This window comes from Plecotus auritus (assembly GCF_963455305.1).
Source record: "Plecotus auritus genome assembly, chromosome: 1".
In the NCBI taxonomy this organism is placed as follows: domain Eukaryota; kingdom Metazoa; phylum Chordata; class Mammalia; order Chiroptera; family Vespertilionidae; genus Plecotus; species Plecotus auritus.
The window spans coordinates 174,506,937-174,526,332 of record NC_137770.1 but is presented as its reverse complement, the minus strand read 5'-3'; the positions used below and the strand labels follow the sequence as shown (position 1 = coordinate 174,526,332).

The window sequence follows — 19,396 nt, the reverse complement described above, 5'->3', positions numbered from 1 at the left end:
GTTTTTCTTCTCCTACAGTTTCAATCATCTCTCTTTTTAAAAATGTAATACCTTACTGGGCCCGGCTAGCTCAGTCGGTAGAGCATGAGACTCTTTAAAATGTAATACCTTGTAGTAATTTTATTTAGTTCAGACAACTCTCTGTTAGGCAAAGTATGACTGTCAAAAGTATGTAATAATAACATATATCTCCACCTATTACAGTAAATAATCTACTATAAATGTGTAGAAAGTGCCAATGACTTTCAGTCTCTTATATAGTAAAGTTGTTTAAAAAAAGACTTCTTGGGCTCCACCTCTGAAAATTCTGATTCAGTAGGTCTGTCAGGGCTTGGGATCCACATTTTAAAGAGGCTCCAGGTAGTTCCCATCCAAAAGGTCTAAGGACCACACTTTGGAGAACAGGTAGAGGGAATGCAGCATTGTCAACAAGGAAGGTTTTTAAGCTATTCACAGCCTCCAACCCCCCAGATTCTGAACATCCAAGGAGACCCTCCCCACTGCCCTCTCTGTCCCCGATCTTCTTCCTCCCCAATGATTCTAATGCAAACTCTATTACTATTGTTAAAGAGAAAACCGTAGGACCACAATGGTGTTACTTATGCTAAAGCCCATATCAAACATAGATTTAATAACTGATTTAACTGCAGTTTCAACATCTCTCAGAAATACAATCTTATTCATAGGCAATCTGCATGAGAAAAATTCTTGTCTTCCATCTCACACCCCAAAGGACAGTTTGTTCTAAAAATAATCCTTTCTTTTCTTTTGTTAAATCTCCTTTCTTCCTATGACAACTTCCATTTTGTACAATCCCATAGAGTGTCTTCTAGTTGCTAGATGGGATGCTACCTGATTCATGAATCACTTAGTAAGGCCAATTAGATATTCAAGTTTACTTGGTTGACATATATTTTTTTTAACACTCCCAAGTTGTGTTTTCTATTCCCATAGGTTTTGATTTAACTGGTCTAAGGTAGAGCCCATATATGAATATTTTTTTAAATTCCCCCACCCCCTATTTAATTCTAGTGTGGACAAAAAGCAACCTCATACTAAACCTGACAAACTCAGGAGAGGCCTGCATGGCAGATCTTACAAACTCAGAGACCAAAAGTAACCACATAGCATGGTCTGAATAATAAAAATTCCTAACTAAAAGGGTGTTATGGTGTTTAGTCAGATCCTCTGCCTGTAGCTTCCTTGACAAATGTCAGTCTTTACCCTGATGAGCCTATTATCTTTTTCCATTTAAGATAACATACCTTTGCAACATCAGAGTAATCTCATTTTCCAGATCCCTCAGAGCACAACCTCCCACAAGATCACAGGCTCCTCATGGTTATCTTGTTCCCGGCATACCATCTCTGTGCGCTGTAAATGTTAATAGTTAACTATCCGAGACAACCAAGATGGTGGCATAGGTAAATACCTGAACTTGCTGCTGCGCACAACCACATCAAAACTACAACTAAAAGACAAAATGGATATCATCCAGAACCATGGGAAGGCTGGCTGAGTGGAAATTCTACAACTAGAAGGAAAGAGAAAAGTGCATTGAGTCCGGTAGGTGGTACGGAGGTGTGGAAGTGTGGAGGTACAGAGGTGCGCGAGAAAGGGGCTGGCAACTGGGTACGCTGTTGTCTTTTTCAATTGGGAGGGAGATGCAAGCTCCCAAATGCTCTGAACTCCAGTTCCGGCCGAGACTCTGGGGACCCAGACTCATACGGAGAGAAACTGGACTGTCTGACATCGGGCCGGAACGCAAGGGAGGCTTTCTCTCAGAGGAGCTTGCAGCGATCATTGTTCCTGCAAGGTGCTGCGGGACACAGAGACCTGGGGGCCTCTTCAGGGCAGGGCTGATGGGCAGCCATAGCTGTTTGCTCTGCCCTGGTGATTCCCTGAAATCTTGCCCCACCCCACCCAATTTACAACCCCACCCAAGCTGTGCACAGAGGCTTTTGCATATGAATGGCCTGGACTTTTGCAATCTAAAACCTAACAAACTGCTGCTGGGTCAGAGATCCCCAGAGCTTCCAAAAGAAGGCTAAAGGCTCCAGCGCAGCTTGCATTGTTTCACAGCTGAGCCTCATCTGGGCACCTCCAAACCCTAAACAAAGAGGAGGAATCTGCAGATATCACTGTAGCTCCTGCTGGGGGGCCTCAGACAGTGCCTGACTTTGCACATCCTTGGAGATCCAAGAGCCAGTGTACCCAGTGGTCAGAGTGAGACCATCCAGATTACAACTCTTCACATCCATAAGAGACACACTCAGGGGACAGACTCAGTGAGAGCCAAAGCCCCACTGAAGCAAGTCCTGCCCCATAAGGGTGTCTCCAGCACAGAAGTTCTCCCATCGTAGACACAACTGGTCCTCACAGCCAATTGGCCTGGAGGTCAATTCCTCCCAGTGTACCAACAGCAATCAAGGCTTAACTACACCAAGACTTTGCACACAGCCCACAAAGGGGTGCACCAAGAGTGTCCACCTCAGGTAATTAGGGAGGCTGAGCCAGTTGGCCCTATAGGACACCTTTGTGTAAAGCCACTCTATCAACTCAGGGAAGCAGCCAAAATGTGGAGACAAAGAAACAGGTCACAAATGAAAGAAATGGAGGAAAGCAAATGACTGGATATAGAGTTCAAAACCACGGTTATAAGATTTTTCAAGAATTTTCTAGAAACCGCTGATAAATTTAGTGAGACCCTCAAGGATATGAAAAAGGACCAACTAGAAATTAAGCATACACTGACTGAAATAAAAAATAATATACAGAGATCCAACAGCAGACGAGAGGATCGCAAGAATCAAGTCAAAGATTTGAAATACAAAGAAGCAAAAAAACACTCAACCGGAAAAGCAAAAAGAAAAAAGAATCCAAAAATATGAAGATAGTGTAAGGAGCCTCTGGGACAACTTCAAGCGTACCAACATCGCAATTATGGGGGTGCCAGAAGAAGAGAGAGAGCAAGCTATTGAAAACATATTTGAAGAAATAATGACAGAAAACTTCCCCTACCTGGTGAAAGAAATAGACTTACAAGTCCAGGAAGTGCAGAGAACCCCAAACAAAAGGAATCCAAAAAGGACCACACCAAGACACATCACAATTAAAATGCCAAGGGCAAAAGACAAAGAGAGAATCTTAAAAGCAGCAAGAGAAAAACAGTTAGTTACCTATAAGGGAGTACCCACAGGACTGTCAGCTGATTTCTCAACAGAAACTATGCAGGCCAGAAGGGAGTGGCAAGAAATATTCAAAGTGATGAATAGCAAGAACCTACAACCAAGATTACTCTACCCAGCAAAGCTATCATTCAGAATTGAAGGTCAGATAAAGAGCTTCAGAGATAAGAAAAAGCTAAAGGAGTTCATCACTACCAAACCAGTATTATATGAAATGCTGAAGGGTATTCTCTAAGAAGAGGAAGAAGAAGAAAAAGGTAATGATAAAAATTATAAACAACAAAATGACAACAAATACATATCAACAAGTGAATCTAAAAATCAAGTGAATAAAAAATCTGATGAACAGAATAAATTGGTGAATATAATAGAATCAGGGGTATAGAAAGGAAGTGGACTGACAATTCTCAGGGGGAAGGGAGTGTGGGGGGTGTGGGAAGAGACTGGACAAAAATCGTACACCTATGGATGAGGACAGTGTGGTGGGGGGGGGTGGTAAGGGCAGGGGATGGGGTGGGAACCGGGTGGAGGGGAGCTATGGGGGGAAAAAGAGGAACAACTGTAATAATCTGAATAATAAAGATTTATTTAAAAAATAGTAATTCAGAAATATATGTAATTGTTGACATAGGATAGCCATGGTAAATGTCATGTCAATGATGACTTTCAAAAATATGCATAAGGAGGACAAATAGCATAAAATAAAAAGCAGAGACAAAAATAATAGTTAACTATCCTATGCCCACCAGTGAAAAAAAAGTATGTTTTATTCTTTATCCAATCTCAGAAATTTCACTGTTTTGCTTTCTCCTGCCTCCCTAATCCACCACCAATGAATTTTATGTAGCACCTCCTTCCCCCACATACAGCTCCTCCTTTGATTCTAATGTATAAAATAAGCTGTAAAACCGCTTTTCTCTGGAACATTTTCTCAATATTTTGAGATTTTGCTTCCTGGCACTTGTAGTTAGTTTGTCCCAAATAAATGCATAAAAACTCTCTGCAGGTTTGGATGTTTCTTACATTGACATGTGTGTAGCTGAGGCTGAGAACCATTACTTTAAAGGTATATACCAGGAAATCAGCAAGCCATGTGTGTATAGGTGCAGTAGAGTTAAAATAAAGACAACAGTGTAGATTTGATTTAATAGGTAAAAGGGAATCTTCATTGGTTCTTGAACAAGAAAGTAACATTATGAAAACCATATTCTGATAAGATTAATTTACTAGTGAGAAATGTCAGGGACTCGGTGTAAGGCAACTGGGGCAACGGAAGAGGTGAGGTTTTAGGTAATCAGTGTAAATCATATATAACCATAAATGGTTAGGATAACTCCTGGGGGCTGGAGAGAGAATACGTAATTTCCTAAGGTGTGTTCCTCTTTTATTACTACTTAAACCAAAGTACATCCATATCAACAATTATCAAGTGTTAATAGGCTATTTATTAAAATCATTGTTGTTATTACTCATAAAATGTTAAAGGTGAGAAAACAGAAATTTTTCCTTCCACTTGGAATGTTCTCTGTCATTTGGGCTCATTGAAAAACCTACTCATCCCTTGTGAAGTCTCCCTGTGAAGTCTCCATTCAGAAGCTGTTTTCCTTTAAACGTTGCTACTTTGCATCCCTCTTCATGCACCTCCCATGCTACTTGAGCAATCTGTATCTAGAGGACAAAGGGAGTAAAGCTAGGAAGTTACTGGTCCCCCCTTAGGTAAGGACCTAACTCTTGGAGTTGCTTTCTCTATTTTAATTTGCCTTAACCAGTGGTCGGCAAACTGCGGCTTGCGAGCCACATGTGGCTCCTTGGCCCCTTGAGTGTGGCTCTTCCACAAAATACCATGGCCTGGGCGAGTCTATTTTGAAGAAGTGGTGTTAGAAGAAATTTAAGTTTAAAAAATTTGGCTCTCGCCGAAACCGGTTTGGCTCAGTGGATAGAGCGTCGGCCTGCGGACTGAAGGGTCCCAGGTTCGATTCCGGTCGGGGGCACGTGCCTTGGTTGCGGGCACATCCCCAGTGGGGAGTGTGCAGGAGGCAGCTGATCAATGTTTCTCTCTCGTCGATGTTTCTAGCTCTCTATCCCTCTCCCTTCCTCTCTGTAAAATATCAATAAAATATATTTTAAAAAAAAATTGGCTCTCAAAAGAAATTTCAATCGTTGTACTGTTGATATTTGGCTCTGTTGACTAATGAGTTTGCCGACCACTGGCCTTAACCAATCACCAAGCAAATATGCCACACTTACGTCATCACAATCTTTCTCTAGAGCTCAGAGAACAGCGCATGGTGAACTGACCAGTTTACCTGTGGAAAAGGCCATGCCTAAGCACGTGTTGAAGCCAGTGATGGCCAGAATGTCATCGAAGCTGCCAGCTGCCATGAGTAAGGTTGGGATACCTTTTTCCACACCATAACCTCCTTCCTGCAAAAGGAGCATTGAAGGCACCACAACTGCTGGAGAGACAGCACCTACAACAAAACTAAGCAGGCAGTGCTTCAAACGTTTATGGTAGTATCTCACTCATCACCATTATTATGAAATTATAATAACCTCTGCTCTTTTAGACCACACACCTTACATAGTCTTTCAAATGGCAGTGATGCATCAAACCAGAAACACATACACACACACAAGTTCTACAGAACACTTTACAAACCGTGGCCACGAACCACCTGTACTGCAAGCACGTTGGTTGCCTAATATATATCTGCATTTATGGGTGGTCTAGAAGACATAATGGGGTTAGGCTCCAGGAACCTGCCTTTTTAAAAAGATGGCCATGGATCTGTGGATTGGAACCCAGTGATCTCAGGCCTTCTATCGGGGCTTGGCATGTAAAATAAGACAACAGGCTAGGAAGGGGAAGGCCATCCTGACAGTGACAGTGATACTAAGAACAGCAGCAGTAGTAACAGAAGGAGCATGTTATAGTGCCTACCATGTGCCAAACTCCATTTTAAGCAGTTTGCATATATTAAATAATTTAATCCTCACAACAACCCTATGAGGTAGCTACAATCATTCTGTTCATTTTGCACATGAAGACATTGAGGCACAGAGAGATCTTAGGTAACTTGCCAAAGATCACACACTGGAAAGTCACAGAGCTGGAACCGAGTCCAGGCAGAATAAGCTCCAGAGTCTTCACCATGAGAAGTAATAACTGACTTCTCACCTACTTATTAGCACGACAATTTTACTCAGCAATTTATATTTATTTACCTCTCCTGGCCCTCAGCCCGTGGAAATAGGAACTGACAGTGCAAGGAAGAGGCAGCAGAATCCCCTAACCACAATAGTCTAGAGCCGTGGTCGGCAAATGGCGGCTCGCGAGCCACATGCGGCTCTTTGGCCCCTTGAGTGTGGCTCTTCCACAAAATACCACGGCCTGGGCAAGTCTATTTTGAAGAAGTGGCGTTAGAAGTAGTTTAAGTTTAAAAAAATTGGCTCTCAAAAGAAATTTCAATCGTTGTACAGTTGACATTTGGCTCTGTTGACTAATGAGTTTGCCGACCACTGGTCTAGAGGAAAACAGGACCAGGTGATCACTGCTGATGTATCTATGATCCTTTGTGCAGACTCTGGCGTGAGATCAGCAGCTCTCTCAGCAGCACGGAGTCAGATGTAGGTAAAAAGTCTATTACTTCCTCAGTCGTATAAATTATTACAACCACTGTAAAAGTTAGCACCGACAAAGATGTATACTCTATTTTGAAATTATAATATTTACATGTTGGAATATTAATACTTACAATATTGTGCTAAAATATCCATTTTGTATTTTCTGATGTCCTTAAGAAAATGCTATTATGCATTCTCTTGTATCGAATTAGAGAAAGTTCTAAATATCCATGCATATTTTCATACGACAAGGAAAAATCATTACCCCAGTATAAATGCCCATTGCCATGGTAAACCCATTAGGAAGTGGGCAAGAAGAGCGGACGTGCATGCCTCCACAAGACAAGGACCGACGGATAATCGCATGCAAACACCCTTCAACTTCTGCAGGGCCTGAAATGTAAAAACAGGCATTCTAAAACAATCTGCTAAAGACACACAGGGAAAATGACATTAATTGCTTTTTCTTCAGTATTCAGACCATGTCTGGATCATCATGAAGTTTCCAGGTAATGCGTTTCATTCCACAAACATTTCAGTGTTCTAAGTGTTTTAGAGATAGCTTATTTAGTCCTCATAGCAACCCTACCATACAGGTACTATTATTACCACCGTTATTTAGATGTGTTCATCTGAAAAGGCACAAGTTCAAGTGATTTGCCCAAGATGATGAAATTGGTGAGTGGTGGAGCTAGGTTTGAATCCAAGAAGGCAGCTCATAATCTCCACACCAGTTTAACCTTCTCAGTGTTGGCTTTATGTATAACCTGCAACCCCAGCATGAACCCAGGTTAAAGACTCATCCCCAAGAATATTCATTCTATATTCAAAAACATACATGAATAAAAGCATTTTAGAAAAGCATACTTGAGACTCATTCTATATACCAGGCAGTTTCCTAAGCCAGTATTGTTAGCCCTGAACACCTCACCTGTACAGGGTTTTGTGCATCAAAAATGTGGTGTTTCTCTCTTGCTCATTACTTATAACTATGGCCTCTATCTCTGTCAGAGAAAGGGAGGGGCTTTATTCTTGGTGCTGTCCCCAAACAGGCAGTAACTCCACCTTTCTCTAAGAAAGAGTATGGGGACATCTTCTGGGGACAGTCCTGCATGAAATAAATTCTGTTGTCTTTTTGAGAATGTCATGCAAAGTGTCCACATCCATTTCCTAAAGCTCAGTGATTCTAAATACTTGCGACATTGGAAGAATAAAATTCCTAGTCAACAGTTAGACATTTACAACTTCAGTACCTTTGAATCCAGCCCAAGGCCAGCACGAACCAATATGATAGACAGGGCTATGCTTCTCAAAGCAGAGGACCACTTGTGCTTGATCTGTACATTATCATTGATGACAGGGATATTTTTTATGAGAAACCCAGCAAGCAGCATGCCTGGAATGGAGAAGTCAAACAACCCTTTAGATAGTCTCCAAATACAGAAAACACTTTTTGGCACTGTGGATGTGAGAGAGACTACTCTGTAATCTCAGGAACCACTTCCTTTATGCTTAGCCCTCAGATAAAATTACATTAAACTTTAACTTAAAATTAATATAATAAAGGAGCAAAGAAAAAGCTTTAGAATGCAGAATGAAAGGACAGATTAGAATAGTTATTAGAATAACTGAAATTGAAAAGAGAGAAATAGGAGGCAGTATTAGAAAGTGTGATCAAATATTAAATGTTTTAATAAAATGCCCAATTCAGTCACCTCTTTATGTGCAACTAGCAAATAGCTCCTGAAATTATTTGCTAAGTCAGATTACCTGAAGTAAATATAAACACCTATATGGGCTCTATTTTACCTTCAAACCAGGTAATTTAATAAAAAAAACCATAAGCTGCTTTACAAAGGCTTAAAAAGTGAGTTATGGTGAATTGGATATTGTTCTATCTTGTCAGCTGGTGCCTCCTTTCATTTAGTCATTAAACACATACCACTGCCTTCAGTATCTGAGACACTGTAGTACAAGCATGTCAAAGTCATGGCCTGTGGGCTGCATGCGGCCCACAATGAATGTTTTTGTGGCCCAGCCAATATAACAGTATGTAAGAAATGTTTTAATAAAAATTCGGTAACTTAATTTTTATAATATCCTGTTATACATGATTATTAATAACGAACTACAACATTCGCTAATGACTGATTACTATAATCATGCTGCATTCATTTCCCTTATGCGGCTTATGTGCAGGCATACCACTTCTCTCAATTAATTCTAGAAGTGAATATTTTACCAGCCAATTGCCAGGTCATTAGTTTTGGACTGACTTGTTTGGTGTGCGCAACAGGAAGTTTTTTGCTTTGGGAGAACAAGAAAAATAGATTTTTTGGCATTACGCTTATTAATTTGTGCAGTTATTCAGTGTCTGGAAAGTTAATGTTCAAGAAAAAATATTAATTTTTATTAAAATGTTCTATTATTTTATGTGAATGATTACTCATTTATTTCAGCCCTTTGTATTCAGCATGTCTCTATTGAAATAAACCTATGTTTCTATGAATATTGAAGCTTTTGTTTTGTTGTGGTCCACATAAACTTAAACCTTGTTTATTTGGCCCATGTTAGCCTTTGAGTTTGATATGCTTGCTGTAGTGGGTATCCTATATAATCCTATATAATAAAGAGATAATATGCAAATTGACCCTCAATCCGTCACGCTGTCACAAGATGGCTGTGCCCACAGCGGAGGCAGGGTTCCCGTAACAAGCTGTAACGAGCGATCAGCAGGGACCTGATGCTGCATGGCACCAGGCTGGGGCAGGGGACCTGAGGCTGCACCCCCTGCCCAGAGGGCTTGATGGGGAACCTCAGGCCCTGCCCCCAGCCCAGCGGGGTTTGACGGGGGTGGGGCTGGCCAGGTCTGGATCTCGCGCAATGGGGGTGGGGCCAGCTAGGTCTGGGTCTCACACAATTTCGAGGTGCACGCGCGTGGGCAGGGACTTGACTCTGGGTCCCGTGGCATGCCCCAGACTCTGACAGGAGGAAGATTTTCATATACATTTTACTAATTTTCTTTCATCACTGACACTTCTATTATAGAGGAAGGGCAAATAGCAATATTAAAATATTTCCTCTAATTAATTCCCTTTTAATGTGTAGGAATTTTGTGCACCAGGCCACTAGTTTGAGATAATGAACAGGACTCAGTACTGCTTTCAGCCTGTAGAGGAGGAAGATGAACTGACAGTCTCAATGTTACGAAAGCATAAGTATGAACTGAGTCAGGAGAGATGAGTCCCAGAGGTCCAAAGAAGGGGAAGGGGAGAAAGGCAGGGTTAGGAGAGCTGAGAAGTTTATGGAAGACACAGAAGTTTCTTCCAAGGTAGGAAGAGAAAGTGGAACACATCTGAGACCTGAAAGTAGTTGAGTGTGACTGAGATCCACCCCCTAACTGCCCTCCCCTGCAGGCTTGATCGCCCCCAACTGCCCTCCCTTGCAGGCCTGGTCCCTTCCAACTGCCCTCCCCTGCTGGCCTGATCGCCCACAACTGCTCTCCCTGCCGGCCATCTTGTGTCCACATGAGGGCAGCCATCTTGTGTCCACATGGGGGCGGCCATCTTGTGTTTTGGAGTGATGGTCAATTTGCATATTACCTCTTTATTATATGGAATATCCACAGGATAATTCATCGAAGTGGAAATGTTAGGCTCTAGGGTACAGGTGCATATAACATTTTAATAGGTATTGATGAATCTTTGGCCAAAAATGCTGCACTAACCATACATTTCATTCTATGTCAATAGTTTCTTACTGAAACTTAAAATGTGGATGTAAATCAGTGTCTCATATATACATACATATATATATGTGTGTGTATATATATATATATATATATATACACACACACACACATATACATATATATATACATACATATATATATATATATATATATATATATATATATATATATTAATTTCAGAGAGGAAGGAAGAGGGAGAAAGAGATAGAAACATCAATGATGAGAGAGAATCATTGATTGGCTGCCTCCTGCATGCCCCACACTGGGAATTGAGCCTGCAACCCAGGCATGTGCCCTTGACCAGAATTGAACCCCAAACCCTTCAGTCTTCAGGCCAATGCTCTATCCACTGAGCCAAACCAGGTAGGGCAATCAGTACTATATTGATTAAAGCATATAACTATCTGGAATGAAAAGGAATAATAATCTTATGAAATCTCAAAAATATCTTATGGAAGGACTTTTTATTCTCCAAATGAAAGTGAAAACCATTTCCCTGGGACCGTGTTTCCTTTGCCAGAGGTCTGGGTTGATGTGACCACCTGCTTGTGATGGCAGGTGTCCTCTTCTTGCCTCTCAGCATACAGGAAACTGCCTTGGTTGTACAGGAAAGAACACCTTCTTTGACAAGGTGTATTCTTTTTTCCCTTAATTTGTATGATAGAAAGTTTTTTAAATATATAAGAATTATCAACAAAAGGCCAGTTTTATTTCAAATACTCCCAAGTTTAGAAGCAAATCCTTATTGAAATAAATTAGCAAAGAAGTCGCTCACATCACTGATGAGGGAGTACTAGCATCACCAGAAATATTGGTTGATATTTTTGTTTGTTTATATAAATGAATAAGAAGAAAATATGTGTAGGAATCTCACTTTTTTGTCAAAGATGTGAGTGACTTACAAGATCAAGTCTTGATTTGTAGCATATGCTGGTTTCTGTCTTATAAATACTTCCATCCTGGCCCATGTTAAGCTATGAACATGATGTCACCAAATGTGGAGTTGAAAGAAATGGGCAGTGTCATACCATTGTGTAGTATTTCCATAATCTCAAGAGCAGTGATAAGGAGAAATGTAGCAAAAGACTTAGGATCAGATTTATAATCAATTTCAAGTATTTATTGCTCTTGTTTTCAATGCAGGTTACTTAACTCTAAGTATTTATAATTTAATTTTTTGAAATCATCATTTTTCAAAACGGGATCACAAAATTCCTCAAAATTTAATTTTCAGTGTTTACTTGTAGCTCCAGCACAGAAAATACAGAAATAGTTTATTCCTTTATTTCTCAAAGTTTGGAAAAACTACTATTCTTAAAACAGGATTTACACGAAAGAAGACAGGAAGTGTTTAGCAATTACCAAGAAGAGGAGGCAGTGGAGGCAACGTAGGTAACTTGATGAGCCCTAAAAGTTTGCCTCCGATGATGGCACAATAGAAAAGGATTATAATCCCAAACAGGTTTCCTCCAGGAAGACATTCACTGCCAGTGATTGACCAAACTACAGCCCACAGGAGAACAACCATGGTAACTGAAATAAACCAGGAAAACGAGTTTCTATCAATAAGTTGTTATATGCAGGTTTAAATATAACCTAAATAAAAAACACAATTGAATACGTATACAAATACTTATAACCATGTGTAAATTTAAGAACATAATTACTATGAACAATCGGAATTACCAACATCTGAAGAAATAGACTGTTACCCCTGGCTTTGAATCCACCTAAGTGCCCCGCTCCTAGTCCCATCCCCATTTCCTCTCACATTGCCAGAAGGAACTACTATCTTGAATGTTTTTGGGTTTTTTTTGCCATTTTCTTATTTTTCTTTATAGTTTTACTATAAGTATCCCATTAGTTAATATTAAAAAGAGAATCACTATCTTTACCCTGTTCACAGGAACATGAGAATACTTGAACAATCAATCACACTCCAGTATTTTAGTTCTGCCTTGAAGTAGACATTATTATTGTTTCTTTTCCACAGTCAATGTTTGTTTAGAATTACCCACATACTTACCTATTTTTTAAAATATATTTTTATTGATATCAGAGAGGAAAGGAGAGGGAGAGAGAGATGGAAACATCAAAGATGAGAGAGAATCATTGATTGGCTGATTCCTGCACAGCCCCCACTGGAGATCGAGCCCACAACCCAGGCATGTGTCCTGACTGAGAATTGAACCGTGATCTTCTGGTTCATAGGTCAATGCTCAACCACTGAGCCACACCGGCCGGGCCTTACCTATTTTTTTTTTTAAATCATCATTCATTATGGCATCTCACACCTTTCACCTGAGACAATAGTTGCCTGAAGTATTCCCTTTAGTAAAGGCATTTCTTAGAATGTGAAATACTTTTCCCTGTTTGAAAACCTTGTTTTCTACAAAACTATACACTGAAAATAGAAAGGCTCATGGGAAAACAGAGTTGGCCAGACCACTCTAAACTCAAAACTTGTGACCAGAGCACTAACAAAAATAATAACAATCCTAAAAGAAAGTACCAACACAGTTAAATCTCCACTGACATTTGTCTCTCCCTCCTTCAGTCTCTTCTTTGCAGACTGTAACCCTGGAACCACACCTCCTATTTCAAGATGGAGAATCTTGAGGGTTTTGCTTTAAATAGAGAGGAGTTCCATCTAAATCTGCAGTCTTCTCCATCAATCAAATGTTGTTTTAATTAACTGAGTGAAAAGTGTTGGCAGCTTCTTCATCTGTACTGTCAGCTTCTTCATTGACATATGGTTTCATTAGGTAGTGTAAGGTAGAAAGTTAATGGTCTTATGAAGTTCCTAAACCGGCAACTAACTGCCTAAAAAGAAGGCACTTCCACAGAGATTTCAGCCTTTTAAAAGGCCCTTATATTAGCAAGGCTTTAATCTTAAAAAAAAAAAAAAAAAGAACACTTAAAAAAATACATTTTTATTGATTTCAGAGAGGAAAGGAAAGGGAGAGATAGAGACATCAATGATGAAAAAGAATAATTGATTGGCTGCCTTCTCCCCATCTCCTACTGGGGATTGAGCCCACAACCTGGACATGTGCCATTGACCGGAATTGAACCTGGGACCCTTCAGTCTGCAGGCTGATGCTCTATCCACCTAGCCAAACCTGCTAGGGCAAGGTCTTAATCTTTAATTGTAAGAAAGCATATACCAGATTTTTTTTTTCAATTCACTTCTATTGCTTGATGAGGTAAAGTATTAATGTGCCAAAAAAAATTATGTACAAAAATGCAAATTTCGTATTACACTGACATGATTCCCTATTTACCATTTCAAATGAGCTGAGTGGTATAGAAACACTTGGCAGTAAAATATGCTATATTTCTCATTAGGATCTGTTGGTAGTCAATTCTGTTTTATTTGTCTAGGGGTCTTAATCTTTAATTGTAAGAAAGTATATACCAGATTTTTGTTTGTTTTCAATTCACTTTTGTTTTCAATTCACTTCTATTGCTTGATGATGCAAAGTATTAATGTGCCAGGAAAAATTATGTACAAAAATGCAAATTTCATATTACACTGACATGATTCCCTATTTACCATTTCAAATGAGCTGAATGATAATAGAAACACTTGGCAGTAAAGTATGCTATATTTCTCACTTGGATCTGTTGGTAATTGATTCTGTTTTGTCTACAATTATCTTTATTCTCATTTTTAAAAGTTAGTTTTTCTGGGTATACAATCCTAGGTTGAGAGTTTCTCAGTTACTTGAAAATATTATTACTTGGTTTTCTGGCTTTTGCTGTTGTTAATTTCATTTTAAGTTTAATTTCAGTTCTTTTAGGAAATTTTTATTTGGCTGTTTTTAATTATGTTATGTTTAGGTATGGATTCCTTTTGGTTTGCTTAGTTTTTGGTTTTCAACAATTCTGGAAAATTCTGTCTTCATTTCTTCAAACATTTCTTCGCCATTCTTCCTATTCTCTTTTTCTGGAACTATGACTAGATAGTTACACATATGTTGCTAACCCTAGTTTTCATATTATCTATTTTTGTCTGTGTGTACTACATTCTAGATAATCTCTTCAGACCTATTTACTAGTTCATCAATTCTCTTTTTATTACTTTATTGCCTAATCTAGCTACTAAGTTTTCTATTTCAATTACTATACCATATCCTTCATTTCTAGAAATTCAATTTGTTTCTTAATAGAATATCTATGTTCATTTTTAAAATAGTTACTTATTTTGTACTCATAATTGTTATAATCTCAACATTATAGATACCAAAAATATTTTATATTATATTTTCATATAATGCAAAATTTTGAAATCTGTTTTCTTGTTCACATTGTGGTGTCTTTTGGTTTGTTTTGCAGTAGTAACCACTTCCTTGGAACTTTATCTTTGAGAGTTGTTGGAGCCTTAGGTTGAATGTGAGCTTTGCCAGATAGGCTCTGAATTTGCTTCTATCGTGTACTCAGAAGCTAATAATCCAGGACCACTTTTAGACATATTTTCAGCTTGATTTTCTTCACTGACTTTGGAACACAAATGAGCATGAAGTTACACATTTTCAGTGGATACTCTCCCACAGATAGGTTTAGCTGCTGGCCCCACCTTTAGAGCAGGTTTACCTCAAATTCACCATGACACTGGGTTCCAGCTGTGTATGGGTAAGAGAGAATGATTTCTCCTATTACACATCTCCCAACCTAGGCTCTAGTGTAGCCTTCTATACTCTCATAGTTCTTAAAATAAATCTCAAGTTCATTGATGTTTTGTGGAAGCCTTCAGGGTGAAAGCTAGATTGAGGGCTTATTTCTCTCTCTTATACTTTGTTTTGATGTCCTGATGATTCCCTGTTTCCTTGATAGATAAAAGATACATTAAAAAAGACTTAAACTATTTTTTTCTGATGTTTTCATTGGTAAAAGTAAAATTTTTTATTGAGTCTTATCTACCATATTGCTAGAGATGGAATCAAACATTCCATTTTTTAAACCCTCATGGAACTGTTCCAGATTTTCTAGGCTTATAGATGCTATTACAATTAAATAACTAAGGGGCCTTTGGTATTTTCCAACAGCTATAGGGGCTGACATTTCTATGCAGTGTTAGAGGTGTAATGGAGAAGCAGGAATTGCCAGCTACTAAATTTTACTTTCTTACAGCATAAACCCATTTTTATACTAAATTCAGCCAGGTAGTTTCAGGAGTTTTCCACTCTAATGGAACTTTGTTATCTCATAATGAGATCTGATTATCCACTTATTGATGAGAACAAATAATTACTGTGTTAATAAGTATATATTGGCAATATACTTGGCCAATAAATATACATTGATAATATAAATTATATATTGATGGAAATAAACACTGTGTCAATAATTTAAAATTTTTTTCTACTTTAAGACCACTTTTTTAAACCTCTAATTTTCTTTTCATTCCTATATTCAAAATGCAGTTCTAAATATATAGCAAATGTACATTTATAAGAGATCCATAAATCACATTTAATTCAGTTAATAATTTACTTCTCATTTATGATTTTGGTAATTTTCATATTCACATGTAATATTTACTTCTTAAGAAGAATACTTATTTATTTTGAATGGGCACAGGAAGTAGTATAGGAAAAAAGCAGTCTTGTAAGCCTTAGAAATAGAAGTACAGGAAAATAAGTAAAGAGGTATTTATATACTGAGTCACATTTCTCTGGCACCTTTATGGACAATGACTATAGAATTTAAAAAAAATTAGTCTCAAATCACATCATTAATTTATACTCCATCTTTATCTGTTTTACTGTAAATGTTTTAACTAGAAATGTGCCATTATTTAAATGGTGCAAGTTTTAAAAAAATAATACAAAGGACAGAAAAGGTATTAAATTATCTGTAGCTATATTGACTATATGGCTATATTTTGGAACATGGTTTTCCCTATGTGTTTTACATAAAGTTTGAGGTTTCTTTTTCTCATGGTAGTTTAGAAACATACCTAATTTTATTGAAAACATATCTAGGCCCTATATAATGTATTAAACTTGGCGTCCATTGCTCCGGTTGAGAATGATAAAAATGTCGTTCAGAGCTCCCAAATGAAATACAACTACAAAGAAGTGAGTCTGATTTTTCAATAAACATAATTTCTAAATCAGATGTGTTACATTTTTCAACATATTTACTTTGGGAGACAATCTATTTATTTCGATGATGCTGTCATTCCTCAATACAATTTGTGAAATTGTTTTTAAATTTGCCTTTACAGGCAATTTTCAAACCTCTCCCCCTTTTTCCTATTATACTACACATCCTCCAATATGCATAACACACACATAAACAGAAACACATGCACTTCCTTTCTCGAACAAAACCCAGCATTACTCAATTTGAACATCCATTTATTCATCAAATTAGTATTAGAATAATGTTTGGCAGCCTCCAAAAACTAAATCCATGCCTAAAAGACAAATAGATCTCAACCCTGACAATATTCAAAACCATGTTGAAATAAATTCCCCAAAGAAAAATCCCCCAAATATTTTAAGTAATAACATCTTTATTGGAATAAGTTGAATTGCAAACCAAGATCTTTACTTATAAAATGACACGATTCATTCGGAAGTATAAACTGAGCTGTGTTCCCTCGAACATTAGTTGCATTAACTCACAGTAATAACAAGCAACACTTATGTAGTGCTTTTCTGTTTACAAGCAAGTTCTCAATCACTTTTCTTATTGGAGCCCTAGCCTAATCCTGTGAAATAACTTAGATACAGAAAAGGAAAAGGTCCTCAATCCCTGCTTTTTGCCTCTTCCAGGTGTCTGGAATGGTAATGACCACAGCGCTCTTGGAAGCCTGGTGTCAAACATGGTAGAGCCCTTCAGCCTGGAATCCTGAATGACTGTATGGAGCAGAGCAACTTACCATTGTGAATTCTTTACCTAGTAGTTTTTATGTGAGAGAGAAGTAACTTTTTGTTCTTTAAACCGTATTATTTAGAATCTCCCATTACATAACAACTTTGTATTTTACCCTGTTTTTGAATTCATCCTTATCATTTACATACCATTTGTTATTACTTTATCCAGTAAGCCATGTGGAGGGCAAGCAAATGTTTGCCTTAGTCTTTGCAAATGGTTTAATTCAGTTGGTGTTTCTTGTAGTCTTTTCCCACTGATGGTCAAAACGCTACTTCCTTCCGGTGATTCATTTTCATCTAATCCTATTTGGTTTGTAACAGGTTCCTCCTGTGTTTAAGGAAATTTTTAGAAAAAAATACTTAAAATTGTATATTTGTTATACATTTTTTTAAAGTTACTGAGCCATCACATCACAAATCAAATTCCCATTACTACAATCAAAGCTAGTACCAGGAAATGTATGGCTTTATTATTAGTTAATCAGCTAATACTTGGAACAAGAACTATATTGGGTATATTTACCATTGAGTCATTATTTGTCTCATTATAAATGTTTGAGTCACATAATTTCATTATGTTTTATAATCCTCATTTTAAAAATGAGCCTATTTAAGATATGATTCAAGCCCTGGCTCAGTGGCTCTGTTGGTTGGAGAGTTGTCCCATACACCAAAAGGTTGCAGGTTCGCTTCCTGGTCAGGGCACATACCTAGTTTGTGGGTTCATCCCTGGTCAAGGTGTGTATGGGAGGCAACCAATCATGTTTCTCTCTCCCATGATGTTTCTCTTTCTCTCTCTCTCCCTGCTTCTTTCTCTAAAAAGTCAATAAAACATATCCTCAGGTGAAGATTAAAAACAAACAAATAAACAAACAAAAAGATATTATTTAAGGCAATAATTGGTAAATATATAAAAGTAATCCAGAAGAAGATAACTACCTTTGGTGAAAATCAATTCTCACTTACTCATCTGCTTGAATTTAAGCAACAACAACAAAAAACTACTAGATATAGTAAGGGTTTGGCTGGGAACATAAAGAAATTCACAGGCTTTTTATTTTTCTAGCCTTATGTTGGGCCAGCTGCTAATGACTATCTGGGAAAACTGGTAGTCACACCTACCCTGGACTGTATGAGTTTGGGGATTAAGAACAGGAATAATTACCCGGATGGTGTGGCTCAGTGTTTGAGCTTCGACCTATAAACCATGAGGTCACAGTTTGATTCCCAGTCAGGGCACATGCCAGGGTTGTGGGCTGGATCCCTAGTAGGGGGCATGCAGGAGGCAGTCAATCAATGATTCTCTCTCATCATTGATGTTTCTATCTTTCTCTCGCTCTCCCTTCCTCCTGAAATCAATAAAAACATAATTAAAAATAAAAGAACAGGGAGAATTGTTAACTGAGTGAAATAATGAAAAGAAAACAATTCTATCATAGATTTGGAAACAAATCTGTATAGTCCTTTCCTTAAGGAAATAGTTGGGATGAACTTCATATGATTTCAGATTTACCTGTATTTGTTGATACGCAGAGGCTGTGTGATTCACCCCTGTGGATGGTTCCAAATCTTCATGTTCAACTGTTTTATCTTCATTCCCCATGATTTATAATTAAGAATAAGATGACAGAGGGGCAGCAAACAAGATCTGTTCTGAAGGAGAAACAGTATAGATACAGATTGGCAATCTGAGATTTATTTATTTATTTATTTTTCCTCTTTTGGCAATCTGAGATTTAAACAAATAAATTAAATAGCAGTTTGAGCAATTTAAATGAATGACTTGTACTTATTTTTCCCCTTAGAACTCTGAATGGCTAAAATACTTTAGACTATTCTTAGTTTTTAATCGTTAATCTTTTCTTTGATTACAATATCTTATTCTAATTCTTATCTATCTTTTTACCTCTCTTGAAAAAGCCCTTGTTGACCATCATACTTTTCTA

The 19,396-nt window shown here is 38.0% G+C and overlaps 1 protein-coding gene across 2 annotated transcripts in view; it reads right to left on the bottom strand.

Annotated features, from left to right (window-relative positions):
• SLC9B2 (solute carrier family 9 member B2) overlaps window positions 1-19,053 on the bottom strand; it is a gene marked incomplete at both ends in the record, with an annotated part of 39,734 nt that extends 20,681 nt beyond the window's left edge. The window contains 6 exons of one of the 2 annotated variants that reach the window (XM_080640587.1): window positions 5,495-5,670; window positions 7,078-7,205; window positions 8,066-8,208; window positions 11,926-12,096; window positions 17,598-17,778; window positions 18,964-19,053. In XM_080640587.1, the coding sequence (XP_080496713.1) occupies window positions 5,495-5,670; window positions 7,078-7,205; window positions 8,066-8,208; window positions 11,926-12,096; window positions 17,598-17,778; window positions 18,964-19,053 (889 nt within the window). Of the gene's footprint in view, window positions 1-5,494; window positions 5,671-7,077; window positions 7,206-8,065; window positions 8,209-11,925; window positions 12,097-17,597; window positions 17,779-18,963 lie in introns of those variants that run through there. The other variant, XM_080640588.1, reaches the window with a different exon arrangement.
• Window positions 19,054-19,396: the final 343 nt, after the last annotated feature.